Source organism: Oncorhynchus gorbuscha, linkage group LG04 (genome assembly GCF_021184085.1).
Source record: "Oncorhynchus gorbuscha isolate QuinsamMale2020 ecotype Even-year linkage group LG04, OgorEven_v1.0, whole genome shotgun sequence".
In the NCBI taxonomy this organism is placed as follows: Eukaryota; Metazoa; Chordata; class Actinopteri; order Salmoniformes; family Salmonidae; genus Oncorhynchus; species Oncorhynchus gorbuscha.
Window position 1 is genome coordinate 40043331 of NC_060176.1, and position 27157 is coordinate 40070487.

The 27157-nt window shown below is 43.9% G+C and overlaps 2 protein-coding genes across 2 annotated transcripts in view; one reads left to right on the top strand and one right to left on the bottom strand.

Annotated features, from left to right (window-relative positions):
- Window positions 1–578: 578 nt before the first annotated feature.
- On the top strand, window positions 579–5733 carry zgc:101858 (uncharacterized protein LOC449555 homolog). Its single transcript, XM_046346770.1, has 8 exons — window positions 579–710; window positions 886–1056; window positions 3956–4134; window positions 4414–4507; window positions 4778–4847; window positions 4962–4998; window positions 5098–5161; window positions 5417–5733. Exons 1-8 carry the CDS (start codon window positions 687–689, stop codon window positions 5573–5575), a joined length of 798 nt encoding a protein of 265 aa, XP_046202726.1. The 5' UTR covers window positions 579–686; the 3' UTR covers window positions 5576–5733.
- Window positions 5734–5951: 218 nt separating this feature from the next.
- The window catches only part of col27a1b (collagen, type XXVII, alpha 1b), a 167452-nt gene continuing 146246 nt past the window's right edge, over window positions 5952–27157 (bottom strand). The window contains exons 42-60 of the mRNA XM_046346768.1: window positions 27064–27120; window positions 26898–26951; window positions 26697–26750; window positions 26534–26587; window positions 26289–26342; window positions 24498–24605; window positions 23842–23949; window positions 23583–23690; window positions 23291–23344; window positions 17640–17702; window positions 17394–17447; window positions 17246–17281; window positions 11409–11462; window positions 11256–11279; window positions 11078–11143; window positions 10609–10780; window positions 10171–10280; window positions 9731–9949; window positions 5952–7928 (exon numbers count right to left, since the gene is read on the bottom strand). Of these exons, the coding sequence (XP_046202724.1) occupies window positions 7782–7928; window positions 9731–9949; window positions 10171–10280; window positions 10609–10780; window positions 11078–11143; window positions 11256–11279; window positions 11409–11462; window positions 17246–17281; window positions 17394–17447; window positions 17640–17702; window positions 23291–23344; window positions 23583–23690; window positions 23842–23949; window positions 24498–24605; window positions 26289–26342; window positions 26534–26587; window positions 26697–26750; window positions 26898–26951; window positions 27064–27120 (1596 nt within the window). The 3' untranslated portion in view covers window positions 5952–7781. The remainder of the gene's footprint in view (window positions 7929–9730; window positions 9950–10170; window positions 10281–10608; window positions 10781–11077; window positions 11144–11255; window positions 11280–11408; window positions 11463–17245; window positions 17282–17393; window positions 17448–17639; window positions 17703–23290; window positions 23345–23582; window positions 23691–23841; window positions 23950–24497; window positions 24606–26288; window positions 26343–26533; window positions 26588–26696; window positions 26751–26897; window positions 26952–27063; window positions 27121–27157) is intronic.

A 27157-nucleotide genomic window follows, 5' to 3' on the forward strand; every position in this document is an offset into this window, starting at 1 on the left:
GAGGAGCGGGAGGCAGAGTTCCTCTGTCCAGTGTCTGTGTACTTTTGCCCATCTTAATCTTTTATTTTTATTGGCCAGTCTGAGATATAACAAGAATACCACAATGGAAAGAAGTTTAAAAATGTTTTTGTGTTATCCTCTATGATTTTTAAATGCATTGTATCCACATGAGGTTGTATTATGTTTTTTTATTTTGTCAAATAAATCAAATCGTACATATCCCGCGCCCGAAGCTACATCCATAATCAGCAGAACGTTCTGATTGGAGAATGAACAAGAAACTATGAAAATCAGTTTTTAGCTTCTATGTTTTGAGCTAGAGGTCTGCTATTGGGCCAACACACACGCTATGATTCTAAGCACATTCGTTAAATCAATGCTTGTAGCTCTGTTAGTCCAATAATATTATTTTGGTTTGAAATATTACTTGTGTTTTACATTTTGTACCAAATAAAGTATTTATAATAAAGTGTGTGTTTTAATTTTTCCATCATGATGATAAACTTGAATCGCCTTCGTTTGTGAAATCCATCAAGAAAACTACATTCTGCCATTTATTTCAGTCTCATTTTGATGACGTCAGAAAATCGCGTAAATAACTTGGGACGGAGTTGCTTAACACTGCCAGGAGTGAACTTGACCGATTTTACAGATTTAAACCTGGTTGTAGTCATTTAAAAGCCGTTATGGCTTCAGGGGAAGGATTTAAGGTGAGTCAGACTTTTTTGTGCATGCTCATGTTAAATTAGCACACTGTCAAACGCTGCCTATTGCCTTATCTGTTTGCTTAAATCTGTTGTAAACTCGCCGCAAGCAGTATATCGAAATGGAATCTTCACAGGACCTTACTGTTTTTGTTTACATTCTTTTTTTTTGTCTGTTTAGGTATCATCTTTGAAAGACAAAGTGACTTTGATCACAGGTGCCAGCTCGGGCATCGGGGCAGGGACAAGCATCATGTTCGCTAAACTTGGTGCCTTGCTCGCATTGAACGGGCGCGACGTGGAAAACCTCACCAACATAGCAAAACAGTGCACGGACCTGGGTGCTGCGGAGGTACAGTCCAGTGTGCAATTCATGTCATTGTCATGTTGATACAAAGTAACAGATCATTTACGCTGACATGGTGTAGTATTTGTTACAGAGTAGCTAACTATAACGTTCTACATTCAGTCTTTCTGCCCAGGTGGGTGAGTTGTCACTATAGTAGAATGGTCTAAATCAAAATGTGCAAAATCCGCACCAAGGTATAGACTCCGGTTGGATATTCGCCTGTAGCTTTCCTTACGTCCACGAACAGCAGTTAACATAGCCATTGCTCCTAAAACTTTAAAAACGGGTTCTAGCTAACACTTTTTTTTGGTGGATTTACATCTCGCACTATTTTAAATTATTTATTTAAATTTTTGAATTTCAATTGTCCTGACATCAAACAAGGTTCAGAATGTCCACTGACTACCCTTCTATATTGCACACCTTTTTCATCTCACACGATTTTAAATTAATTTTTCCAAATGTAACATTTCAATAGTTCCTTGGTCATGTGACCTACTGACTACAAACAAGGTTCAGAATGTACACTCAGTGGACGTACACATTGCACACCCTTTAGTTTGTCCATTTTCATCTCACATGATTTTACATGAACTTTGTAATTCAATAGCTCTTTGGTCATGTGACCTACTGGACTCAAACTACTTTCAGAATGTCAACAAACTGGTGGAAACGGGCGCCGCGAGGCATCCAGTGAGGTAACGCGACCGATCCCTGAGAAGCTGGCGGAGCCCCGGGGAGAGTTCTCTTTTGTTTGTGACGTGCAGGGTTCCCTGGAATAGGTTTGCCCCGAGAGAGGGGCCCAAGCCCTGGAAAGCGTTGTGGTTTCGGTGCCGTCCGGTGAGCTCTCCCTGGCCCTTGAAAATCCAGGGGAGAGTGTGTAAATCTTACGCCAGGCCGTACCCATATCCGTAGCAGGTCTCCAAGGTGAACAGCCTCTGGCAGGTGGGGAGTTTGACTGGGGAGGTGCACCTGTCAAACAGTAATGCAGGTGTCCTAAGGCGAGCTTAGTGAGGACATAAACTTCCCGTGGAGAAGAAGGGCTAAAGCTCGCTTCATCTTGACTTTCAGTATGAATACAGACCGTGAAATCGGGGCCTCACGATCCTTCTGAATTTTTGGCTTTTATGCAGGAGGGATCAAATGTTAACACAGTGATAACTGGCTTGTGGCGGCCTAGCTTTTATAGTGACCTGGCTTTTCGATCCTTCGATGTCGGCTCTTCCTATCATTGTGAATCAGAATTCACCAAGCGTTGATCACTCGTAGACGACCTGATTCTGGGTCATGGTTTAATACGTAGCAGAGCAGCTTACTCGCTGCGATCTATTGAAAGTCAGCCCTCGATCCAAGCATTTGTCGGGGACAGAAGGCATCTTCCTCCACCATCCTCCTCCTTTACTTAAGGTTTACCAGGTCCACGGAGAAGGGCCAGACACAGTGTGAGAGAGTGTGAGAGAGCCCAGGCAGGTGGGCAGAAGGCATAAGACATTGACATGGGGCTCTGGATAGGTTGGGGGCTAGGTGGTGGTCGTCGCCCGTCCTCTGGTGGGACTGTGAGTCAGGTTGGGACTCGCTGTGGAAGTCAAAAGGTTACCAGGTGCACGAGGAGGCCTCCCCCAAGGCGGGGGGCACTCAGTCTGAGCAGGAGCGGCCGGACTCGGACTGGGGGCAGCACTCAGGCTGTGGAGGTTGGGTTGGGGACTTTGTCTCTGAGTGGATAAAAGCGGGCAGCTCACCAGGTGCCCAGAGCTTATTTCAGGTTACCAGGTGCACAAGGAGGCCTCCATCAAGGCGGGGGGGGGCACTCAGATTCCAAGCAGGGGCGGCCGGACTCAGGCCATGGAGGTTGGAGTGGGGACTTGGGTGGGTTACCAGGAGCACAGAGCCTGTTTCAAATTACCAGGTGCCAAGAGCCTGTTTCAAATTACCAGGTGCCAAGAGCCTGTTTCGGGTTACCAGGTGCACGTGGTTCCTGACAGCGGGACAATAGACATCTTAGCAATTCCAGGGAGTAAGCTATATTCTAAGGCCAAGGGAGAGCGGTGTTGACCAGGTAGGGAGAGTAGGCCTGGAGGTCTGTAGTTCCAGGGAATAAGCTATACACTCTCAGGCCCAGGGAGAAGGTGGGCAGGGAGTGTAAGCCTAGAGGCCAGGAGTCACCAGGTCAATGGGGGTCTGCCTGGAGGTCAGGAAGGCACAAGTGAATAGGTGTGTAAGTGACACAGTCCTTCAGGGGGGCAGAGCAGGCACATTAATGTAAAATCATGTGAGATGAAAATGGACAAACAAAAGGGTGTGCAATGTTCAGGCCCACTGTTTTGACATTCTGGACCTTGTTTGAAGTCACTAGGTCACATGACCAAGGAGCTATTGAAATTCTGAAGTTTACAAAATTTATGTAAAAACATGTGAAATGACAATGGACAAACTAAAGGGTGTGCAATATAGGAGGGTAGTCAGTGGACATTCTAAACCTTGTTTGAGACATGTCCAAGGAGCTATTGAAATTCAAATGTAAAAAAAAAAAGTTTGTACTTTTTACGCTGCCTAACTAATTAAATTAGGAATACAAAATGCTGCTCACATTTCCACGTTAATGCTAATAAATGTCCAAATTGTGAAAATAAGACCTGTGCAATGTTGTGCGCAATTTTTACAACATCATGTCACTTATTTGGAGCCTGTGGCTCTAGTGGTTTGAAAGCTATTTTGCGGTTTGGAAGCGTGAATATCCGTCAAATATCCAACCTGAAACTGTCTTTACCTTGGTCAAATCCGCCCACTAGTTCTCTTGGCGAGCTATATCAACCCCCCCTAATTACAATATCTGTATTATGACAGTACCACACTAACAAAAGTGATGCATGAGTAACATGATCTATCCATTGCTGCCCACCAGCCCTTGCTTGTACCAGGGGACCTGACCAACGAGGACACCGTAAAGAAGACAGTGGAACTGACCATTGCCCACTTTGGCCGGCTGGATGTGCTGATCAATAGCGCTGGCATTTTGGCCATGGGCAGCATTGAGACAGGTGACCTGGCTCAGTATGACAAGGTCATGAACGTCAACGTCAGGTAGGATTTGCAGACCTATAATACCCTGAAGAATAGACTTCATGATAGACTGAAGATTATATGTAACATAGGGCCTTGAATGACGTATCTAGGGCACCACAAACTAAAAAAGAAGCTTTCATTAGATGAAGCCTGAAATCTATGTTCTGTGTTTTATTAATTGCAGTGCATTGTTATGCAAAATCATGTACGAGAAGACCATGTCAGTATTTTTCAGACACTACATCTCTACTTGGACTGCCCCCCCCTTTCTTTCTGAATGTTTTTGTTATTCCATAGATCAGTGTACCATCTGACTCAGCTGTGTGTGCCCCACCTCATCAGGACTAAGGGTTCTATTGTCAATGTGTCCAGTGTCAACGGGCAACGATCAGTGAGTATTACCAGACCATCGGGTGTTTGTGTGTGTTTCCTTGTCATTCTTTTGTAGCGGAGGTAAGTCAGGCTCATGCTCTCTTGATGAGGTAGCCCTGCCTCTGACAAAAAATAATAATAATCAGTGTCACCTGCCCGAAATGGAAATGTATTCCTAGCCTTATGGTTAAGATGTTGGATGCCCAAACAGGAGACTGAGCTTCAGATCCCACCTGTGACACTATTCCAGTATGATTTCTGATGCACACAATTGTACATTTGTTTCTAGTTCCCAGGTGTCCTTGCCTATTGTATGTCCAAGTCCGCTATTGACCAATTCACGCGATGCATAGCACTTGGTAAGAATGATTTTGTTTTTCTCCCATTCACTTTTCATTCTATTTTCTGTAATATTTATTATTATTAGTGGGTGAAAATAAAGGAGATACTCATACGACTCATATTTTTCCCAGAGCTAGCGCCGAAGCAGGTGCGAGTGAACTCTGTCTGGTATGTCAAGTCTGTTTTGATACTTAATTATTATTTGTTATGTAGTTATTACGACCATATTGATCTCTCTCTCTTTCTCTGTTGTCTTTCCCCTTCCAGTCCTGGTGTGATCATAACAGATGTCCACAGGAGAGCAGGCCTGGATGAGGAGCAGTATGCTCAGGTAACCTACTATGTTATACAGGGACCTAAACACATTGTTTTACAAGGTTGTGTTCACTGGATGGCGTTCTAAAATGTATGTACTGTATATTGTAAAATGTCAATGTTTAGAGAGCTCATGGCTTACTATATGACAGAGAATGTTGTCAGTCATCTAGTTATAATGCAATATCTTTCTGTCTCTCCGAACGCACTCACTTGCTCTCTCCTACCCCGTCTCTCTTTCTCTCCATTTTCCTTTCTCCTCCCCCTTCAGTTCCTTGAGAAGTGTAAGCAGACCCATGCCCTGGGGAGACCAGGTGAGGTGGAGGAGGTGGCCCATGCCATAGCCTTCCTGGCGTCAGATGCTGCCACCTTCATTACCGGGGTCAACCTACCTGTGGATGGGGGGCGCCACGCCATGTGTCCAAGATAATATCCTGTGACATGATCATTGACTGGCAGCCGATACAAACCTGAACTGTCTCCCTTGGTTTGTGTCATTTAAAAAATATATATTTTGAGTCTAGACAGAATATAATGAAATGTATGGTATGCCCTAGTATGCTATAAAAGTGAAATCATGTCAAGATCCTTTAATTCTTCTGTGTTCAATTAGATGACTGTACGCTTAGATGGGAGATTGGGTTTCAAACTGGAACATGAGTGCCCTTGTGGTGAAGATGTGAAGTGTAAGAAGTTTTACACTTTAAAAGGGAAAACTTTTCATATTTCAGTTGCAATAATACATTAGCTATTTTACAACAACAAAAATCCTCGGTGTATGCACTATGACAATAATGAATTCAATATTTTATTGACAACTTTTATTGAAAACTAACTCCGTTCAAGGTGTCTTTGTAGCTAACAATTTAAAATGTTAAAACACAATGGTCTTCTTGGGTTTCAAATATTTATTGAACACCTGAATGTTGAAGAAAAGGAAAGTGAAAACTAGAAGCTGCAATATTTTGAAGCAGACAGAGGATCTGCAAAGATGAATGAATGAGCATTATAACCACTAACATCTATCCCTTAACCTAAAACAAAAATCTGCTGTCTGACTCAGATGTGTTAAAGTAATGAAATAAATGCAAATGGAGGGCTCTGAGTTGTGTGATGAGAGGTATTCTGAGTTTATGGTTGGTGTGATGAGAGGTATTCTGAGTTCATGGTTGGTTGTCTGTAGAGTATCACAAACATGGTCAACAATAAGGTGTAAAACAGTAAGTGTAAAAGCATTAAACGGTCCAAATACAGTACAGTTTTGAAGAAGAAAAAATATAACAAGATCCATGAAGCCCCAAATGTATGCAAAATAACAAATGCTCTGATGATGGGAAGGGTAATAGATGACAAAGTCGCAAAACCCATGGACATTAAATAACATAAATTAGCATGTTGGGATCCACTGTATACAACAAAAAGCTTTGCATAATTATATACATTCAACAAGTAATAAAAACAAGACCTAAATCTTCAATAATAGCTTCAGACTCGGACAAAGGGATACAATGATGATGCAGGGGGAAAACGCTGTTTTGTTAGCTTGAAAAGTGAGTTTGATTTTTAAAAATGACTTGCATTCGTAATGTATAAAAAAATATTCCCTTCTGAAGTATAAAAGGCATGTAGATATATTCTGTGAAGATTAAACAAGACCCACCACGGGAGTCGGTTAATTATTTTAGCACCAGGTATCAGGTGTCATCTCTGTTTCTCAGTTGAAAGCACCATAGCTCGATGAGAGGTAGACAGACTGACACTCTTCTGGATCCACTCTCTCTTACAAGCTTCAATTCACTTGACTAGGGAAACGCACATCAGACATGTTTGTGTGTGTGAATGCAATAGTTTTTCATAGCCTGGTGGGCATTTCTTCTGCACCAAGTCACAAGTACAAGTAGATTCATACCTCATCTGCAGACTAGGCAGGAGAAGATGGCTGGAAAGCATACACCTGTGGATGTATGATAGGAACTATTCCTACACCTGAATGTTGTGATACTATTATATCCAATGTTTTGAGATCACTGTAAACCTGAATTGCTTTGAAAAGTTGCAGAACGAGATGTCTATTGCACTTTTATATTAAGATATACATGTAACATGTATAAATAATATGTATATGTGTGACATTTAACAAGATGTACTGCATAACATGCTAATACATGTATAATCGTTCCCTATTACTGTATACATCTTTCATTACATGTTGAGTGCAGACCATGAAAAGGAATAATTTAAAAACGTTGTCCAAGTGTGATGTCAGAAGAGAGATTGTCATATTATTTTCTCTCACTCTGGCATTCAGGGCTCATACTGTGCAACAGTAAAACGAGTCCCTGAAAGAAGCCAAAGCTTAATATCTTCTCCTCAGGCAGGCAGTAGGAACTATAGTGTGAGATGCCCCATTGTATCTCTGCAGTTTCTCCTGGTCAGTCCCTCAATGGTGCCCCCTTTCTGTTTCTGCAGTCCGAGCATATGCTGCAGGGTAAGGGACCTGACCTGCCCTGCATCTCCTGATGAGCCCCAGTATATGGGGACAGGGAGCCCCTCCTAACCTCCACCATCCCCCTTAAGTCACTCCTATGAGGAGGCTGTGTATGTAATGTATTTTGGGCTTCTATAACAACAGGCCTCTATAGGAAGCACACAGGGCCCACCTCTAGGTGGTAGTGTGAGCCAGGCTCTGTGGCTGGTAGGTTATACACGTTCAGGATGGGGAGTAAGTTGGGGTCCTGGGTCTGGAAGATGAAATGGGTCTGGTGCCAGCGGCCATCTTTGATCTGAAAGACAAGGAAGTTCTGCTGGTTAGTAAATCTTTGAGATAAGAGAACAAAACAATTTGAATATTGAAGCAATGAGTATAAAACAAAATGCAGAGGCTGAACAGTATTTGGTCATGCTTTGCACTATTTGCAGATTGATATGAAATAAAGTGCCTTCTGAGAGTATTCAGTCACATCCCTGGACTTTTTCAGAATTTTGTTACAGCCTTAATTTAAAATGGATTTAATTCAGATTTGTCACCATTTCAAAGTGGAATTATGTTTTTTTTTTAATGTTTTACCAATTAATAGAAAATGAAAAGATGAAATATCTTTAATCAATAAATATTCAACCCCTTTGTTATGGCAAGCCTAAATAAGTTCAGGAGTAAAAATGTGCTTAACAAGTCACAAGTTGCACAGACTCACTCTGTGTGAAATGGTGTTTAAAAAGATTTTTGAATGTCTACCTCATCTCTGTACCCCACACACACACGCACAATTATCTGTAAGGTCCCTCATTCAAGCAGTTAATTTCAAACACAGATTCAACCACAAAGACCATGGTTGTTTCCCCAATGCCTCAGAAAGAAGGGTACCTATTGGTAGATGGGTAAAAAAACAGTCATTGTCCATTCCTTTGAGCGTGGTGAGGTTATTATTAGTTACACTTTGGATGGTGTATCAATACATTCAGTTACAGAAATAATACAGGCGTCCTTCCTAACGCAGTTGCCGGAGAGGAGCGAAACCGCTCAAGGATTTCACTATGAGGCCAATGGTCACTTTAAAACAGTTACAGAGTTGAATGGCTGTGACAGGAGTAAACTGATGGATCAACAACATTATAGTTACTCCATTATACTAATGTAATTGACAGAGTGAAAAGAAGGAAGCTTGACAAAACAAATATTCCAAGGCATACATCTGTTTGCAACAAGGCGCTAAAGTAATACTGTAAAAAATATAGCAAATTCAACACATTACTGAGTACCACTCTCCATATTTTCAAGCATAGTGATGGCTGTATCATGTTACAGGTGTGCTTGTAATCATTAAGGACTGATGAGTTTTTCAGGATGAAAATTAAACAAAATACAGCTAAGCACAGGCAAAATCCTAGAGGAAAACCTGGTTCAGTCTGCTTTCCACCAGACACAGATTAATTCACCTTTCAGTGGGACAATAACCTAAATCACAAGGCCAAATATACACTGGAGTTGCTTACCAAGAAGACAATGTTCCTGAGTGGCTGAGTTACAGTTTTGACTAAAATCTACTTGGAAATCTGAAAGAAGACGTGAAAATTGGTGTCTAACAATGACCAACAACCAATTTGACAGAGCTTAACATTTTTTAAAATAATAATGGGCAAATGTTGCACAATCCAGGTGTGGAAAGCTTTTACAGATTTACCCAGAAACACTTAGGTCTAATCGGTGCCAAAGCTGCTTCTACAAAGTATTGACTCGGGAATGGAAATACTTCTATAAATTAGATATTTTCAAAACATTTTATAAAAATGGCAAAAAAAACATGATTTCACTTTGTCATTATGGGGTGTTGTGTGTAGATGGGTGAGACATTTTAATTTTATTTTATTCAGGCTGTAACACAACAAATTGTGAAATAAGTCAAAAGGTATGAATAATTTCTGAAGGCACTGTACAACTGGGTAATTACATTCTGGTTAGATAAGTAATAACAAAATGACACAGTAAGACCACCCTGGAACACTTACTTTCACGCCTCCTTATTACATGGTATACTGGCACATTTATGCAACGTGTTGCATAGCAATCTTTGACTGGTCAACATACCCAGCAGTCATCCCTCACAACGTGGGGCTCTAAGAGTCCTCCAGCCTGGATCATGTCTCCACTCCAAGCCTTGAAGCGCACAGCGGTGGGGGAGGGCTCCAGGGAGGAACTGTTGGCCCACACAGGGACGTTCAGGCAGTGGATGGTGACGTGTTGCACTGCCTCAGAGCTCAGGAGGTGGAGGAAGTTAATTTGGATGCGACCTACACCAATCTCCAGCTGCAGACAGAGACAAACGTCAACTACCGTTACAATTCCATCCGTAGTCTCTTGTGACAGACGAAACACCAGCAGGCATGCAAGATTTGGTTCTAGGTGCCGAGATGACTAAATCCCCCAAAATCCTATTTGAACTTAAAGGTTAGGGCTTGTCAAAAAGCCACAAAAGACAGGAAATTCAAATGAGCCAGATAGTGAGAGCAATAGAGGTTGATGCTGACCTTGGATACTGTGATGGGTTTCAGACAGGTCTGGCCGCCGCTGCTGAAGTTACACGTCACTTCGATTGTGTCAGCCGAGCAGCCGAGATTTGGGTCGACCCAGTAAGTGCCTTAAGGGAGGGAAAATAAACTGGGTGAAAAGGGATTTTGGATACAGGAGTAATGTAATTTCACCAGAGTGGACACATATTGACAGCTGAGTTCTGAGGGGCTATGGCAAGGATGTAGTGCTTTTGGAAGAGGTGTCACTAGCTTCGTCAGGTATATAGACGTATTGTTTATGCCGTAGTTATAGCACATATGAGCCCAGAGTCACGTGCAGGTTAAACTATTGGCCCTAGGACCTAGTAACTGAATAAATTAACCTTGTATTTTTCTGTGGAAATAATGTCACAGCTTTTCATGTCTTTCAGTTGACATTAGTTCCAACTTCCTTACCATCGTTCATCCTCTGTTCACAGTCCTTGAGGTCTCGGCAGATGCGTGCTGGGTTGTCGTGGGTGCCTAGCGGGTTCTTCAGGCTCTGGATCAGTGTGCTGAGGTAGTGGAGGGTCTTGAAGATCTCTGTACCCTGGTGGTCCAACATGGGCAGGTCCATGACATGGTAACTCTAGAATGGAATGAGGACAACGGTCACACAGCACCAATAGGAGATAAATTGCCTCTGTATAAGGCAGACACATGATAATGTGCTAAAATGTATGAAGACAAAGTCAACATATGGGGAGCCTACAGTAGCCCATAATCATTGTTTTGTAAGAGACTTACTTCAGTTTTGTACATCTAACTCCATATAACGGGCACCATGTTTGATGTGCACCACATTTTACACACCGACATTAACACACACAATTATCCTCTGGCCACATTGATGAATTCCCAAGGGATCATCTCACAGAGTACTCACCTCTGACCTCAGTGCAGCATGGGAATCAATAATGACTTGGAAAGCAGCTCCAATAGCCTCCTTTCTCTGGAAGAGATGACAAAATGACACAGTAAGACCACCCTGGAACACTTACTTTCACGCCTCTTCATCCTTCCTGACACAGTCAAGTTTTAACATAAGGGTAAAGCAGACTTACAAATGTCAGAGAACCAGGAAGACCCTAGAAACCAAAGGAAATAGAAAGTGGGTTTTAATGTATTGTGCAGTCATAGTACAGTATACAAAATAATTCATATTAAAATTAGGTTAACACTGCCACTGAGTAACATAAATAACACAAAGGACTTACTGGGGGCCCGGGTGGTCCACGTGGACCAGGAAGGCCCCTTGGTCCTTGCACCCCCCTGTTTATGAAAAGAAACAGAAACACAATTGGATTAATAAACCCCCAATACACTAGACAATAATACTCCAACTGGGGACTGGTCTTGACCAATCAATATCGTGGATTTCATCATTTAAACTCCTTTACCAGGAGAAGCAAAAGCAGCATCAAGCAGCAGCCCAGCAGTCATCTCTCACTGTCTGAAATTATTCCACAACAGAGGTGTCATGTTTGTCATTTATTGTCATGTCTTGTCCCTGTGCTCCCCATGCTATTCGTTTCCCTCTGCTGGTCTTGTTTGGTTCTATCCCTCTCTCTCCCCCTCCCTCTCTCACTCTCTCGCTCTCTCTTCTCTCTGTCGTTCCGTTCCTGCTCCCAGCTGTTCCTATTCCCCTAATCATCATTTAGTCTTCCCACACCTGTTCCCGATCCTTTCCCCTGATTAGACTCCCTATTTATTCCTTTGTGATCCGTTCCTGTTCCATCGGTTCCTTGTTTTGTATTCCATGCTGTGATTGCGTTTCGCCCTGTCCTGTCGTGTTTTTTTGCCGTGATTGTGTATCACCCTGTCCTGTCGTGTTTTGTGCCTTCTTCAGACGCTGCGTGTGAGCAGGTGTCTCAGTCAACTACGGCCTGCGCCTACCCGAAGCGACCTGCAGTCTGTGGCCGCTTCTCCAGTTGTTTTCCCCTCTACAAATCTAGAGGATTTCAGTTATTCCGTTTTGAACATTAATAAACTCTGTTTCTGTTAAGTCGCGTTTGGGTCCTCTTTCACCTGCATGACAGAAGGAACCGATCAAGGAATGGACCCAGCGACTTCAGACGCTCGTTACACTGCCGTCGAGATCCAAGGAGCCATGCTCGGCAGACACGAGCAGGAATTGTCCGCTGCTCGCCAGGCCGTGGAAAACCTGGCTGCTCAGGTTTCCGACCTCTCTGGACAGTTCCAGAGTCTACGTCTCGTGCCACCTGTTACTTCCTGGCCTGCCGAGCCTCCAGAACCTAGGGTTAATAACCCACCTTGCTACTCCGGGCAGCCCACTGAGTGCCGCTCCTTTCTCACGCAGTGTGAGATTGTGTTCTCTCTCCAACCCAACACATACTCTAGAGAGAGAGCTCGGGTTGCTTACGTCATTTCACTCCTCACTGGCCGGGCTCGAGAATGGGGCACAGCTATCTGGGAGGCAAGGGCTGTTTGCTCTAACGATTTCCAGAACTTTAAAGAGGAGATGATTCGGGTTTTTGACCGTTCAGTTTTTGGTGGGGAGGCTTCTAGGGCCCTGGCTTCCTTATGCCAAGGTGAACGGTCCATAACGGATTATTCCATTGAGTTTCGCACTCTTGCTGCCTCTAGTGAGTGGAACGAGCCGGCGCTGCTCGCTCGTTTTCTGGAGGGACTCCACGCTGTGGTTAAGGATGAGATTCTCTCCCGGGAGGTTCCTTCAGATGTGGACTCTTTGATTGCTCTCGCCATCCGCATAGAACGACGGGTAGATCTTCGTCACCGGGCTCGTGGAAGAGAGCTCGCATCAACGGTGTTTCCCTGCTCCGCATCGCAACCATCTCCCCCTCTGGCTTTGAGACTGAGCCCATGCAGCTGGGAGGGATTCGCATCTCGAATAAGGAGAGGGAACGGAGGATCACCAACCGCCTGTGCCTCTATTGTGGAGTTGCTGGACATTTCGTTAATTCATGTCCAGTAAAAGCCAGAGCTCATCTGTAAGCGGAGGGCTACAGGTGAGCGCAACTACTCAAGTCTCTCCATCAAAGTCCTGTACTACTTTGTCGGTCCACCTACGCTGGACCGGTTCGGGCGCTACATGTAGTGCCTTGATAGACTCTGGGGCTGAGGGTTGTTTCATGGACGAAGCATGGGTTCGGAAACATGACATTCCTTTCAGAGAGTTAGATAAGCCTACGCCCATGTTCGCCTTAGATGGTAGTCATCTTCCCAGTATCAGATTTGAGACACTACCTTTAACCCTCACAGTATCTGGTAACCACAGTGAGACTATTTCTTTTTTGATTTTCCGTTCACCGTTTACACCTGTTGTTTTGGGTCATCCCTGGCTAGTATGTCATAATCCTTCTATTAATTGGTCTAGTAATTCTATCCTATCCTGGAACGTTTCTTGTCATGTGAAGTGTTTAATGTCTGCCATCCCTCCCGTTTCTTCTGTCCCTACTTCTCAGGAGGAACCTGGCGATTTGACAGGAGTGCCGGAGGAATATCATGATCTGCGCACGGTCTTCAGTCGGTCCCGAGCCAACTCCCTTCCTCCTCACCGGTCGTATGATTGTAGTATTGATCTCCTTCCGGGGACCACTCCTCCTCGAGGTAGACTATACTCTCTGTCGGCTCCCGAACGTAAGGCTCTCGAGGATTATTTGTCTGTGTCTCTTGACGCCGGTACCATAGTGCCTTCTTCCTCTCCGGCCGGGGCGGGGTTCTTTTTGTTAAGAAGAAGGACGGTACTCTGCGCCCCTGCGTGGATTATCGAGGGCTGAATGACATAACGGTTAAGAATCGTTATCCGCTTCCCCTTATGTCATCAGCCTTCGAGATTCTGCAGGGAGCCAGGTGCTTTACTAAGTTGGACCTTCGTAACGCTTACCATCTCGTGCGCATCAGAGAGGGGGACGAGTGGAAAACGGCGTTTAATACTCCGTTAGGGCATTTTGAGTACCGGGTTCTGCCGTTCGGTCTCGCCAATGCGCCAGCTGTTTTTCAGGCATTAGTTAATGATGTTCTGAGAGACATGCTGAACATTTTTGTTTTTGTCTATCTTGACGATATCCTGATTTTTTTCTCCGTCACTCGAGATTCATGTTCAGCACGTTCGACGTGTTCTACAGCGCCTTTTAGAGAATTGTCTCTACGTAAAGGCTGAGAAGTGCTCTTTTCATGTCTCCTCCGTTACTTTTCTCGGTTCCGTTATTTCCGCTGAAGGCATTCAGATGGATTCCGCTAAGGTCCAAGCTGTCAGTGATTGGCCCGTTCCAAGGTCACGTGTCGAGTTGCAGCGCTTTTTAGGTTTCGCTAATTTCTATCGGCGTTTCATTCGTAATTTCGGTCAAGTTGCTGCCCCTCTCACAGCTCTTACTTCTGTCAAGACGTGTTTTAAGTGGTCCGGTTCCGCCCAGGGAGCTTTTGATCTTCTAAAAGAACGTTTTACGTCCGCTCCTATCCTCGTTACTCCTGACGTCACTAGACAATTCATTGTCGAGGTTGACGCTTCAGAGGTAGGCGTGGGAGCCATTCTATCCCAGCGCTTCCAGTCTGACGATAAGGTTCATCCTTGCGCTTATTTTTCTCATCGCCTGTCGCCATCTGAGCGCAACTATGATGTGGGTAACCGTGAACTGCTCGCCATCCGCTTAGCCCTAGGCGAATGGCGACAGTGGTTGGAGGGGGCGACCGTTCCTTTTGTCGTTTGGACAGACCATAAGAACCTTGAGTACATCCGTTCTGCCAAACGACTTAATGCCCGTCAAGCTCGTTGGGCGTTGTTTTTCGCTCGTTTCGAGTTTGTGATTTCTTACCGTCCGGGTAGCAAGAACACCAAGCCTGATGCCTTATCCCGTCTGTTTAGTTCTTCTGTGGCTTCTACTGATCCCGAGGGGATTCTTCCTTATGGGCGTGTTGTCGGGTTAACAGTCTGGGGAATTGAAAGACAGGTTAAGCAAGCACTCACGCACACTGCGTCGCCGCGCGCTTGTCCTAGTAACCTCCTTTTCGTTCCTGTTTCCACTCGTCTGGCTGTTCTTCAGTGGGCTCACTCTGCCAAGTTAGCGGGTCATCCCGGTGTTCGAGGCACTCTTGCGTCTATTCGCCAGCGCTTTTGGTGGCCGACTCAGGAGCGTGACACGCGCCGTTTCGTGGCTGCCTGTTCGGACTGCGCGCAGACTAAGTCGGGTAACTCTCCTCCTGCCGGTCGTCTCAGACCGCTCCCCATTCCTTCTCGACCTTGGTCTCACATTGCCTTAGACTTCATTACCGGTCTGCCTTTGTCTGCGGGGAAGACTGTGATTCTGACGGTTGTCGATAGGTTCTCTAAGGCGGCACATTTCATTCCCTCGCTAAACTTCCTTCCGCTAAGGAGACGGCACAAATCATTATTGAGAATGTATTCAGAATTCATGGCCTCCCGTTAGACGCCGTTTCAGACAGAGGTCCGCAATTCACGTCACAGTTTTGGAGGGAGTTCTGTCGTTTGATTGGTGCGTCCGTCAGTCTCTCTTCCGGGTTTCATCCCCAGTCTAACGGTCAAGCAGAGAGGGCCAATCAGACGATTGGTCGCATACTACGCAGCCTTTCTTTTAGGAACCCTGCGTCTTGGGCAGAACAGCTCCCCTGGGCAGAATACGCTCACAATTCGCTTCCTTCGTCTGCTACCGGGTTATCTCCGTTTCAGAGTAGTCTGGGTTACCAGCCTCCTCTGTTCTCATCCCAGCTTGCCGAGTCCAGCGTTCCCTCCGCTCAAGCGTTTGTCCAACGTTGTGAGCGCACCTGGAGGAGGGTGAGGTCTGCACTTTGCCGTTACAGGGCACAGACGGTGAGAGCCGCCAATAAACGCAGGATTAAGAGTCCAAGGTATTGTTGCGGCCAGAGAGTGTGGCTTTCCACTCGCAACCTTCCTCTTACGACAGCTTCTCGTAAGTTGACTCCGCGGTTCATTGGTCCGTTCCGTGTCTCCCAGGTCGTCAATCCTGTCGCTGTGCGACTGCTTCTTCCGCGACATCTTCGTCGCGTCCATCCTGTCTTCCATGTCTCCTGTGTTAAGCCCTTTCTTCGCACCCCGTTCGTCTTCCCTCCCCCTCCCGTCCTTGTCGAGAGCGCACCTATTTACAAGGTACATAAAATTATGGACATGCGTTCTCGGGGACGGGGTCACCAATACCTAGTGGATTGGGAGGGTTACGGTCCTGAGGAGAGGAGTTGGGTTCCGTCTCGGGACGTGCTGGACCGTTCGCTCATCGATGATTTCCTCCGTTGCCGCCAGGATTCCTCCTCGAGTGCGCCAGGAGGCGCTCGGTGAGTGGGGGGGGTACTGTCATGTTTGTCATTTATTGTCATGTCTTGTCCCTGTGCTCCCCATGCTATTCGTTTCCCTCTGCTGGTCTTGTTTGGTTCTATCCCTCTCTCTCCCCCTCCCTCTCTCACTCTCTCGCTCTCTCTTCTCTCTGTCGTTCCGTTCCTGCTCCCAGCTGTTCCTATTCCCCTAATCATCATTTAGTCTTCCCACACCTGTTCCCGATCCTTTCCCCTGATTAGACTCCCTATTTATTCCTTTGTGATCCGTTCCTGTTCCATCGGTTCCTTGTTTTGTATTCCATGCTGTGATTGCGTTTCGCCCTGTCCTGTCGTGTTTTTTGCCGTGATTGTGTATCACCCTGTCCTGTCGTGTTTTGTGCCTTCTTCAGACGCTGCGTGTGAGCAGGTGTCTCAGTCAACTACGGCCTGCGCCTACCCGAAGCGACCTGCAGTCTGTGGCCGCTTCTCCAGTTGTTTTCCCCTCTACAAATCTAGAGGATTTCAGTTATTCCGTTTTGAACATTAATAAACTCTGTTTCTGTTAAGTCGCGTTTGGGTCCTCTTTCACCTGCATGACAAGAGGAGGACTAAGGGAAAGGGAAAGGGCTTTAGGCGTCGAAGCTAAATGTACTTTAAGTAGTGTGCTCTCCACACTAAGCAATGGGTTGTGTCCGAAATGGTACCCACTATATAGGGAATAGAGTGCAATTTCAGACGCAACCTGGGTCTATAGGGGATCGGATTCATTAAAGATATGGACACGCACCGTCTCCCCTCGACTCCCTTTGTCACCATGGGGTCCCTGATGGGGAGAGAGAAAAGAAAGAGGGGAAATCCCTCCATTATTGCCAAATAAGAGAGAGGGTTAACATGTGTTGCATATCAGAAGGTATGAGATTTAATGATGTACATACTGGACTACCACTGGGTCCGATGATACCAACTGGGCCTATGGCACCAACATTGCCCTGGAGAGAGAGAAAAACCATGGTGATAAAGTAGAAGTATCGGTAGATATCTGACTAGGCAGAGAATCATTTTTACCTGGCCTAACCAGGGGGGGAAAAATGGCTCTGTAGTTACAGCTACAGCCCAGAGTTTTCCCTGTACAGGTAAAAACTCAGGATCATAATGTCCACATTTCTCTTTTCTCTTCTTACCATCAATCCATGTGGCCCTTTTGGTCCTTGTATCCCGGCTGGGCCGAGATCTCCTGGAGGTCCCTATGGAGATACAACAGCCAGGTCACTCGTTATACAAGTCAGTATTCAACGTCCATCCATGTCTGAGGATGTCAGGAGATGTGGAAACTGGCCACTAGAGGCAACAGTGAGCGCTTTTACCTTCAAGCATGTTTCGATTTTGCAAGGGTGTTGTGGACGGGGAAGCATCTGTCTCCCGATTCCAAAGGTTGCAAGTTCGAATCCAGCGATAAAAATATGTTTTTGATATTTTTGTTTTAAGCTTATCACAAACCTTAACTCTTACCTTAACATTCAGAGTTAATGCCTAAACTTAACCTTAAACACTTCACTTTGGAACAACTTTGAAAGTTGATGTTTGAGGAACATGGATTAACGTCTAATTCTGACATGAGACTGAGAACTTGTTGGATACAAATACATGTGTTGACAAACATCGATGTTGATAATGCACACTGAATGGGAAGTATGACGATATGGGCCAAATGAGTGGAAGGTTGCACCATATGGGTGTATCATCTGTTTAGCATCCTTTGTTGTGTGACTGTGCGTACACTGTATATCAAACTGAAACACTAGGAAAATCTCCAAGTGGAGCACTGGCAGTCATACAACACACTAAATTACTGCCTAAAAGTTCAGTAAAGCCTGCTAACGTCTCTGTTTTCTCAGCTGGCCAGCACCTGCAGAGCAACATCACTACAGAGTAGCAGTGTAACAAAAGTTATGGCATGTTAAGTGACGTTATGCGTGGGTGCGTTTAATTTATTGTGGACCGTTCTTCTGTCCAAATGCAGCAGTCTTTAATTCTGATTTATCCCTTTCAGGGCAAAAACAAAAAATGCTACCAAACCGTTTGAGGCTTTAAATTCCTCTCAAGCTCTCTAATAATCTCCAGCCAATCTCTGATTTACCACTGAAAATGGGTTATGCTTTTTGGCGTTGTTTTATCAGAACCATATTTTTGGCCAACTGAGAAGGAGAGGGTCCTTCACTAGAGACATTTAACTATTTGAAATGTTTATGCAAGTATTAATTCAAGAGCAAGATGTGTTTGCTGTGTTTCATTCATTCACCGTTGCAGGATTTTTTCTGGATCAAAAAAGGGCTTAGGTGGTGGGTGTGGCAGGGGGCGTGGTAGGAGACGTGGCAATGAGCGTGGTCGGCCGTTGCGTGGCTACATTTGAAAGAACATTTTCTTGGCGCTGCAGAGAAAACGACGAAATGTTATGCTAATTTCCTGCAATTCTACAAATTTCTCCCTGGAGCTGAGAATTTGTTTTGCAGTTTAAAAGCTAACTGCCTCCAACTCGACACATTTTGCCATGCAACTGAGAGAAAATGTTGCAGTTTTAAAGCTAATTTCTTGCGATTCAATATAATGTGCCATGGCGTTGAGATAACATTTTACAGTTTTAAAGCTAGTTTTCTGCAATTCTATGCATTTTGCCATGTTATCCAGTTTTGCTGTGTTCTTTTGCTCAAACATAAAACAATTAATACTGCTAAATTAATTGTTTTTGGAATTTTCAATTCTCCCTGACTGTCTCCTTTTATTTTGGTGATTGTTAGTTGTCACTAGATTATATTGTAAGAATATATATACGTCCATTATCTTCTCTACATACTGTATTTCTGGTTTTAGTTGTTTAAGTTTATACTTAAAACATTTTTCCATCCCGAAAATTAATATGAGAAAAAGAGAGAGAAAAAGAGAGAAAAAGAGAAAGAGAGAGAGCAGAAGAGAGAGAGAAAAATAGAGAGAAAGAGAGAGAGGGAAAGAGAACAACCACAATTAGTGAAAGAGAGAGAAGCTTCCATTAAAGAAAACCCTCTGAGTTCTATTAGATAGGTACCTCTGAATCCACAATATGGCTATGGTCAATAATATCAAAGGCTGGACTGAAATCTAAAAGTACAGTTCCCACACTCTTATTAGTATCCATTTATTTCAACCAATCACTTCTCTATAAATAAGCATGCTGAAAGTCTGTTTATAATTTGTTTACAGAGAAATAACATTGTATTTGATCAAACACATTTTTTTCCAACAATTTGCTAAGAACTGGCAGCAAGCTTATAGGTCTGCTGTTAGACCCAGTAAAGGCCGCTTTCCAACTCTTGGGTAGCGGAAATACTTTGGCTTCTCTCCAGGTCCGAAGACAAAGACTTTCCTCTAGGCTCAGATTAAAGATATGACAGATAGGAGTGGCTATAGAGTCGGCTACCATCCTAAGTAGCTTTCCATCTAAGTTGTCAATGCCAGGAGGTTTGTCAAGATTGATTGATAACAATCATTTTTCCACCTCTCCCACACTAACTTTACAAAATTCAAACTTGCAATGCTTTTCTTTCATTATTTCCTTTTGTGTGCGTGAATATGATGGCTCACTGTTCGTTGTTGGTATTTCCTGGCCAAGTTAGCCCAATTTGCCAATAAAGTAATCATTAAAATAATTGGCAACATCAAATGGTTTTGTGATGAATTAAGCCATCAGATTCGATGAAAGATGAGGTTGAATTTGTCTTTCTGCCCATAATTTCTTAGCCAAGAGAGAATGGCATGCATAGTATTTATATCAGCTCGCTTCTTGGTCACAGACACCTTCAAAAGAAAAGGTAGGGGTGTGGAGCAGAAAACCTATCAGTATCTGGTGTGACCACCATTTGACTCATGCACCACGACACATCTCCTTCGCATAGAGTTGATCAGGCTGTTGATTGTGGCCTGTGGAATGTTGTCCCTCTCCTCTTCAATGGCTGCGCAAAATTGCTGGATATTGGTGGGAACTGGAACACACTGTCGTACACGTCGATCCAGAGCGTCCTAAATGTGCTCAATGGGTGACATGTCTGGTGAGTAAGCAACCCATGGAAGAACTTGTTGTGTACAGACCCTTACAACATGGGGCTGTGCATTATCGTGCTGAAAAATGGGACGATGGGGGTGGATGAATGGCATGGCAATGGGCCTCAGGATCTCGTCACGGTATTTCTACTGTAAATACATTTGTACACAACATTTGAGAGAAATAAGCTTTATGTGCGTATGGAACATTTCTGGGATCTTTATTTTAGTTAATGAAACATGGGACCAACAGTTTACGTGTTACGTTTATATTTTTGTTGAGTATATAGAGAGAAAGAGAGAGGAAGAGAAAGAGAAAGAGAGAGAGAGAACAACCACAATTAGTGAAAGAGAGAAGCTTATATATATATATATATATTGCTTTCCACACCTGGATTGTGCAACATTTGCCCATTATTCTTTTCAAAATTCTACAAGCTACGTCAAATTGGTTGTTGATCATTGCTAGACAACCATTTTCAGGTCTTGCCATAGATTTTCAAGTAGATGTAAGTCAAAACTGTAACTCTGCCACTCAGGAACAGTGCAGTTGCGGTGACCGTATTACCGCATCAAATTCCACATGACCATTTAGTCTCAGTAATTAGGAATCCAAAGTTCTGATGCTGCTGTTGGTTCTTAGTAGCCTGCCAAACTTGCTAACTGCCTGGTACTCAGCACTCTGTTGTCCCTCTAATCCCTCTGACATCAATACAAATGTAATCGAAAATCTAATCAAAGACTTCATGAGAACCCATGAGCTCATGTATCGCAACATTTCTATAGGTTATGCAATTGTGTGAGAAAACAGAGTGATGGCCTCTATTATAAAGAGGTTCCCAACAGCTTTCTATAGGCTCGGCCTACTATATTTAGTTCTAAACTTTCCTAATATTAATCATATTGTTTATCTTTACAACAGGAGTATACCCTACCTGGCTGACATGAAAATGAACCGTGGGAAAAGTAATTTTTTTGTGACATTTTTTAATCACACCTCATGTAGTCTAGCCCATAGTCCTATACGTTTTGACAAGGTTTGTATCACAACTAAAGTGGCACAAATTAAGCACATTCATCTGCTTTACAAGGGCTGTAGAGCCTAACTGGCATACAGAAGCAGCACATGAGTTTATAGCCTACTGCTGTGTGCGCATTGCTGCGCTTATAATGTGAAGAAATACTGTAGAAATGTATTAACATTTTAAGCTAAACGTTCTGAACTGTTGCTTAAGCCTCACTGCGTAAAACCGTTTTTTTATGCCAATGTTTGTATTAACTGGGGATCTATCGCATTCCACAACTGTCCTAGACTTATGTTTGGAATATTTATTTTATCACACAGAATAAGTCAACTTTTGTACTATGAGAAGAGTAGATTGACATAGGCTAATGCTTTTGCTGTTCGTTAGGCCTACTCATCTTGTTGGCTAATTTGCCCAAAATATAATGCTTCAGGACAAAAATGGAATTCCTTTGCCACATTTTTTGCAGTATTACTTTAGTGCCTTGTTGCAAGCTGGTTGCATGTTTTGGAATATTTATATTCTGTACAGGCTTCCTTCTTTTTACTCTGTCAATTGGGTTAGTATTGTGGATCCATCCTCAATTTTCTCCTATCACAGCCATCAAAGTATGTAACTGTTTTAAAGTCACCATTGGCCTCTTAGTAAAATCCCTGAGCGGTTTCCTTCCTCTCTGGCAACTGAGTTTGTAGTGACTGGGTGTATTGATACACCATCCAAAGTGTAATTAATAACTTTACCATGCTCAAATGTATATTTATTTATTTATTTATTTTTACCCATCTAGAAGAAGGATGCCCTTTCTTTGCAAAGCATTTTGGGCTCCCGAGTGGCGCAGCCGTCTAAGGCACTGCATCTCAGTGCAAGAGGCGTCACTACAGTTCCTGGTTTGATTCCAGGTTGTATCACATCCGACCGTGATTGGGAGTCCCATAGGGCAGTGCATAATTGGCCCAGAGTAGTCCGGGTTTGGCCGGGGTAGGCCGCCATTGTAAATAAGAATTTGTTCTTAACTGACTTGCCTAGTTAAATAAAGGTTACATTTAAAAACAAATTATAATAATTGAAAACATCCCTGGTCTTTGTGGTTGACTCTGTGTTTGAAATTCACTGCTCGACTGAGGGACCTTACACATAATTGTATGTGTGGCGTACAGAGATGAAATGTTAAACACTATTTTTGCACACAAAGTGAGTCCATGAAACTTATTATGTGATTTATTAAGCACATTTTTACTCCTGAACTTATTTAGGCTTTTCATAACAAAGAGGTTGAATACTTATTGACTCAAGACATTTCAGCTTTTCATTTGTAATTAATTTGTCAATTTAATCCATTTTAAATTCAGGCTGTAACACAAAATGTGGAAAAAGTCAATGGGTGTGAATACTTTATGCTGGGACTCTAATTAGATTATTGCTCATGCCACAGCATAAAACAGGTGCTTTCAGAATGTTCTAGCGAGTCCATGTCTGAAAGGGAAGCTGTTGTTTTTAGCACCTGATAATGCCAAGCTGTTATTGTTTTATCTTGCACCCTTTGCACAATAAATCAAGTTGTATTCTCAGTGTACGTTTTAAGCTTTTAAGCGCACAAGGTGACAGCCAACCTTGTCACACCCACGTTTACGGATTAGGTCATTCTTGTGGGGGAAAATATATAGATGATTAATGAATTGTTTCATTTGATCATGTGACTCAGGTGGGAGATGAAAACGGAGGGAAGTGTAGCGTACCTTTGGTCCAAACATTCCGAGAACCCCTGGGTACCCTGATTCACCTGTGTCACCCTGAGGAGAGGAGAGAGACGGAAACATCTTCATCTTCATCACCAGCATCATCACATATTCTAGTCATTAGCATAAGTCTGTGGTCATTACTCATTACCAACCAAATAACCTTTGAGTTACAGATGCAAACGATGGCAAACCGGTTTGGTGACCAAGAATTTTCAGTCAAGTGAGACTGAACAGGGCTACATAATGAGCAACTTCTTCTCTGACTCCGCACTATTGCTATGTTACTCACAGGCTGTCCTTTGGGCCCCTGGTGACCCTGTTTCCCTGGCAACCCCATTCCACCAATGTGGCCTCTTTTCCCTAAAGGTCCAGTTTGGCCTGGGAGACCCCTCTCACCCTGTGACACACGCACACATGGACAGAAACCAGTTTTAATGGAATAACAAGCAAAGTGCATATTCCTTTTTCTTAACACCGTAAACAATGTCTAACATGATAAACATGATGGGTCTCTATAGTTCATTCTCGCATGTTCTCTTCTCTCTCACCTTCGATCCAAAGAGGCCCTGATCGCCTGGAAGCCCTGGCACGCCCGTTTTACCGTGGTTTCCAGCTTTGCCGATAATACCAAACTCTCCGTCGTCCCCTTGCTCACCCTGAGGAGTGAACACACAGAGCTGATGGTGACTGAAGCCTTACAGAAAACATAACTTGAGCATTAAGATGCATTGATATTTACGAGCACGTAGAGAGAACGTTCGCTAAGTCTTTTGTTAGACCATGCTTCGATATTGATAGGATCGAAAGAAAGGAGTGCTGGTCTCGGATCAGCTTTCTCCATTTAAATCTTACCGTAACATTATAACTATTCCACAATACTGACAACGAATCAGCTCCTAGAGAGATATTACCACCTATGGCTGCAAATAGGCTATTGAAGCAGCTTATTGTGGTTACCCAATAATAGTGCACTAAATCATTGCACACATGTTATGACACATCATGAAACACATTGAGGCAAGCCTTTTTTGTGAGTACATACCGTGCATAATAATACCAAAGAAAGGCTCTGGGAAACACCTTGGCTACTAAAGATACATTCTAAGAAGGTTCTAACGATGATCTTAATGCTAAAAAGGCTCTGGGAAATGAGGCCCTGGTCATTTCAGTCAGGGAGGAGTACACAGTTATTGTCTGTTCTTACCTTTACTCCTTTGTCTCCGTCTTTCCCAGGATGGCCGTCAATTCCAGGCTGGCCCTCAAGGCCTTCTCTGCCCACAACTCCCTTTGGGCCAGTATGACCCTCTGGACCCTAGGAAATACACAGAAATAAGCATATCTACTGTATCATAACCTGCATTCTAGTACATAAGAAATCCCGCTATGCCCTCCGGCGAACCATCAAACAGGCAAAGCGTTAATACAGGGCTAAGACTGAATCCTACTACAAAGGGAAACACAGCCATGAGCTGCCCAGTGACACAAGCCTACCAGACGAGCTAAATGACTTCTATGCGTGCTTTGAGGCAAGCAACACAGAAGCATGCTTGAGAGCACCAGTTGTTCCGGACAACTGTGTGATCACGCTCTCTGTAGCCGATGTGAGTAAGACCTTTAAACAGGTCAATATTCACAAGGCCGCAAGGTCAGATGGATTACCAGGACGTTTACTCAAAGCATGCACTGACCAACTGGCAAGTGTCTTCACTGACATTTTCAACCTGTACCAACACGTTTCAAGCAGACCACAATAGTCCCTGTGCCCAAGAACACCAAGGTAACCTGCCTAAATGACTACAGACACGTAGCACTCACATCTGTAGTCATGAAGTGCTTTGAAAGGCTGGTCATGGCTCATATCAACATCATTATCCCAGAAACCCTAGACCCACTCCAATTTTCATACCTCCCAGATCCACAGATGACGCAATCTCTATTGCACTCCACTCTGCCCTTTCACACCTGGACAAATATAACACTTATGTGAGAATGCTATTAATTGACTACAGCTCAGCATTCAACACCCTAGAGCCCTCAAAGCTCATCACTAAGTTAATGACCCTGACTAAACACCTCCCTGTGCAACTGGATCCCTTGACTTCCTAACGGCTGCCCCCAGGTGGTAAGGGTAGGTAAACAACACAACTGCCACACTGATCCTCAACACGGTGGACCCTCAGGGGTGTGTGCTCAGTCCCCTCTTGTACTCCCCGTTCACCTATGACTGCATGGCCAAGCATGACTCCAACACCATCATTAAGTTTGCCGACAACACAACAGTGTTAGGCCTGATCACCGACAACGATGAGACAGCCTATAGGGAGCCTATAGGGAGCAGTGTGGTGTCAGGATAACAACCTCTCCTTCAACGTGATCAAGACAAAGGAGATGATCGTGGACTATAGGAAAAGGAGGACCGAGAACGCCCCCTTCTCAATGACGGGACTGTAGTGGAGCAGGTTGAGAGCTTCAAGTTCCTTGAGGCAACTGCTTGGCCTCTGACCGCAAGGCACTACAGGGGGTAGTGCGTACGGCCCAGTGCATCACTGGAGCCAAGCTTCCAGCCAATCAGTACCTCTATACCAGGCGGTATCAGAGGAAGGCCCTAAAAATTGCCAAAGACTCCAGCCACCCTAGTCATAGACTGTTCTTTCTGCTACCGCACGGCAAGCGGTACCGGAGCGCCAAGTTTACTTCCAAAAGGCCTCTTAACAGCTTCTACCCCCAAGCCATAAGACTCTTGAACAGCTAACCAAATGGCTACCCAGACTATTTTTTTTATTTATTTATTGTTTACTTCAGTTTATTTAGTAAATACTTTCTTAACACTTATTTATTTTCTTAAAACTGCTTTGATGGTTAAGGACTTGTAAGTAAGCATTTTACTGCAAGGTTGTATTCGGCGCAGGTGACAATTACAATTTGATTTGATTTGATTCAATCAATGAAATTAGGTACACGTTGCATTGCTTTACAAACTAGGTGTCCCACTTACCAGTGGTCCTTTGGTCCCAGATTCACCTCGCTTCCCCCATTTGCCTTTCTGACCCTGGAGTAGATCAGAGTACACAACAGTCAACAACCAACTGTGACATGATGTCATCATACCATAGGTTAAAATCAATCACACTGTGTCTGGTTCAAACAGATGTCATGATGTGAAGTGAACAGGTGTTATGGTATTAAATGACACTGGATACTACAGATATGTTGTTACTTGTCAAGGTCTGTTGTCCTTACTTGATCACCTTTGGATCCTTTTGGCCCCTGTATTCCCCTTGATCCAGGATGTCCCTACAATAGGAATGCATACATGATGAATAGCTGGATACTGTATTTATGTGGATACTGTCAGTGTAAGTAATCACATATTAGCAGGTCATAAACATAACCATTGGCTCACAGGCAGTCCAGTTGCTCCAGCCTTGCCTCTTTCTCCATCCACTCCTTCCTGGCCCTGAGAAGTAGACGTGTGTTAACATTTCCACGCATGAAGCAAGTTTATTCAAGTAAAGTAACTTTCTTACTAGATTGGTTATTACCCCTATTTTATACAGTATATCCTGGCCAATGAAAGAATAACGTCAAACGATGTCCCACTCACTAAGTATCCGGGGTCACCTGGTTCTCCTCGGACTCCCCTGTCTCCAGTAGGACCCTTGTTTCAGATGAGAAACATACACAATGAAGCATATAGATAATTAGCTACAGCAGCACACCAACACCAAACACTGCTGTAGGCGGAGGGATACATGATGTGAGGAACTCACTCTGTCACCTTGTGGACCAGGAGGGCCTTCCAGCTTACTGTCTTCCCCCTGTTCCCCCTGGAAAAAAATCATACAGGAAAACATATGTAGTTTT

What these genes read in the sequence shown, in the direction of transcription:
- zgc:101858 (XM_046346770.1), top strand. Translation starts at nt 687, where the DNA reads ATGGCTTCAGGGGAAGGATTTAAG. An exon ending in CTTCAGGGGAAGGATTTAAG is followed by an intron (nt 711 to 885) that starts GTGAGTCAGACT and finishes TTGTCTGTTTAG; the next exon opens with GTATCATCTTTGAAAGACAA. An exon ending in GTCATGAACGTCAACGTCAG is followed by an intron (nt 4,135 to 4,413) that starts GTAGGATTTGCA and finishes GTTATTCCATAG; the next exon opens with ATCAGTGTACCATCTGACTC.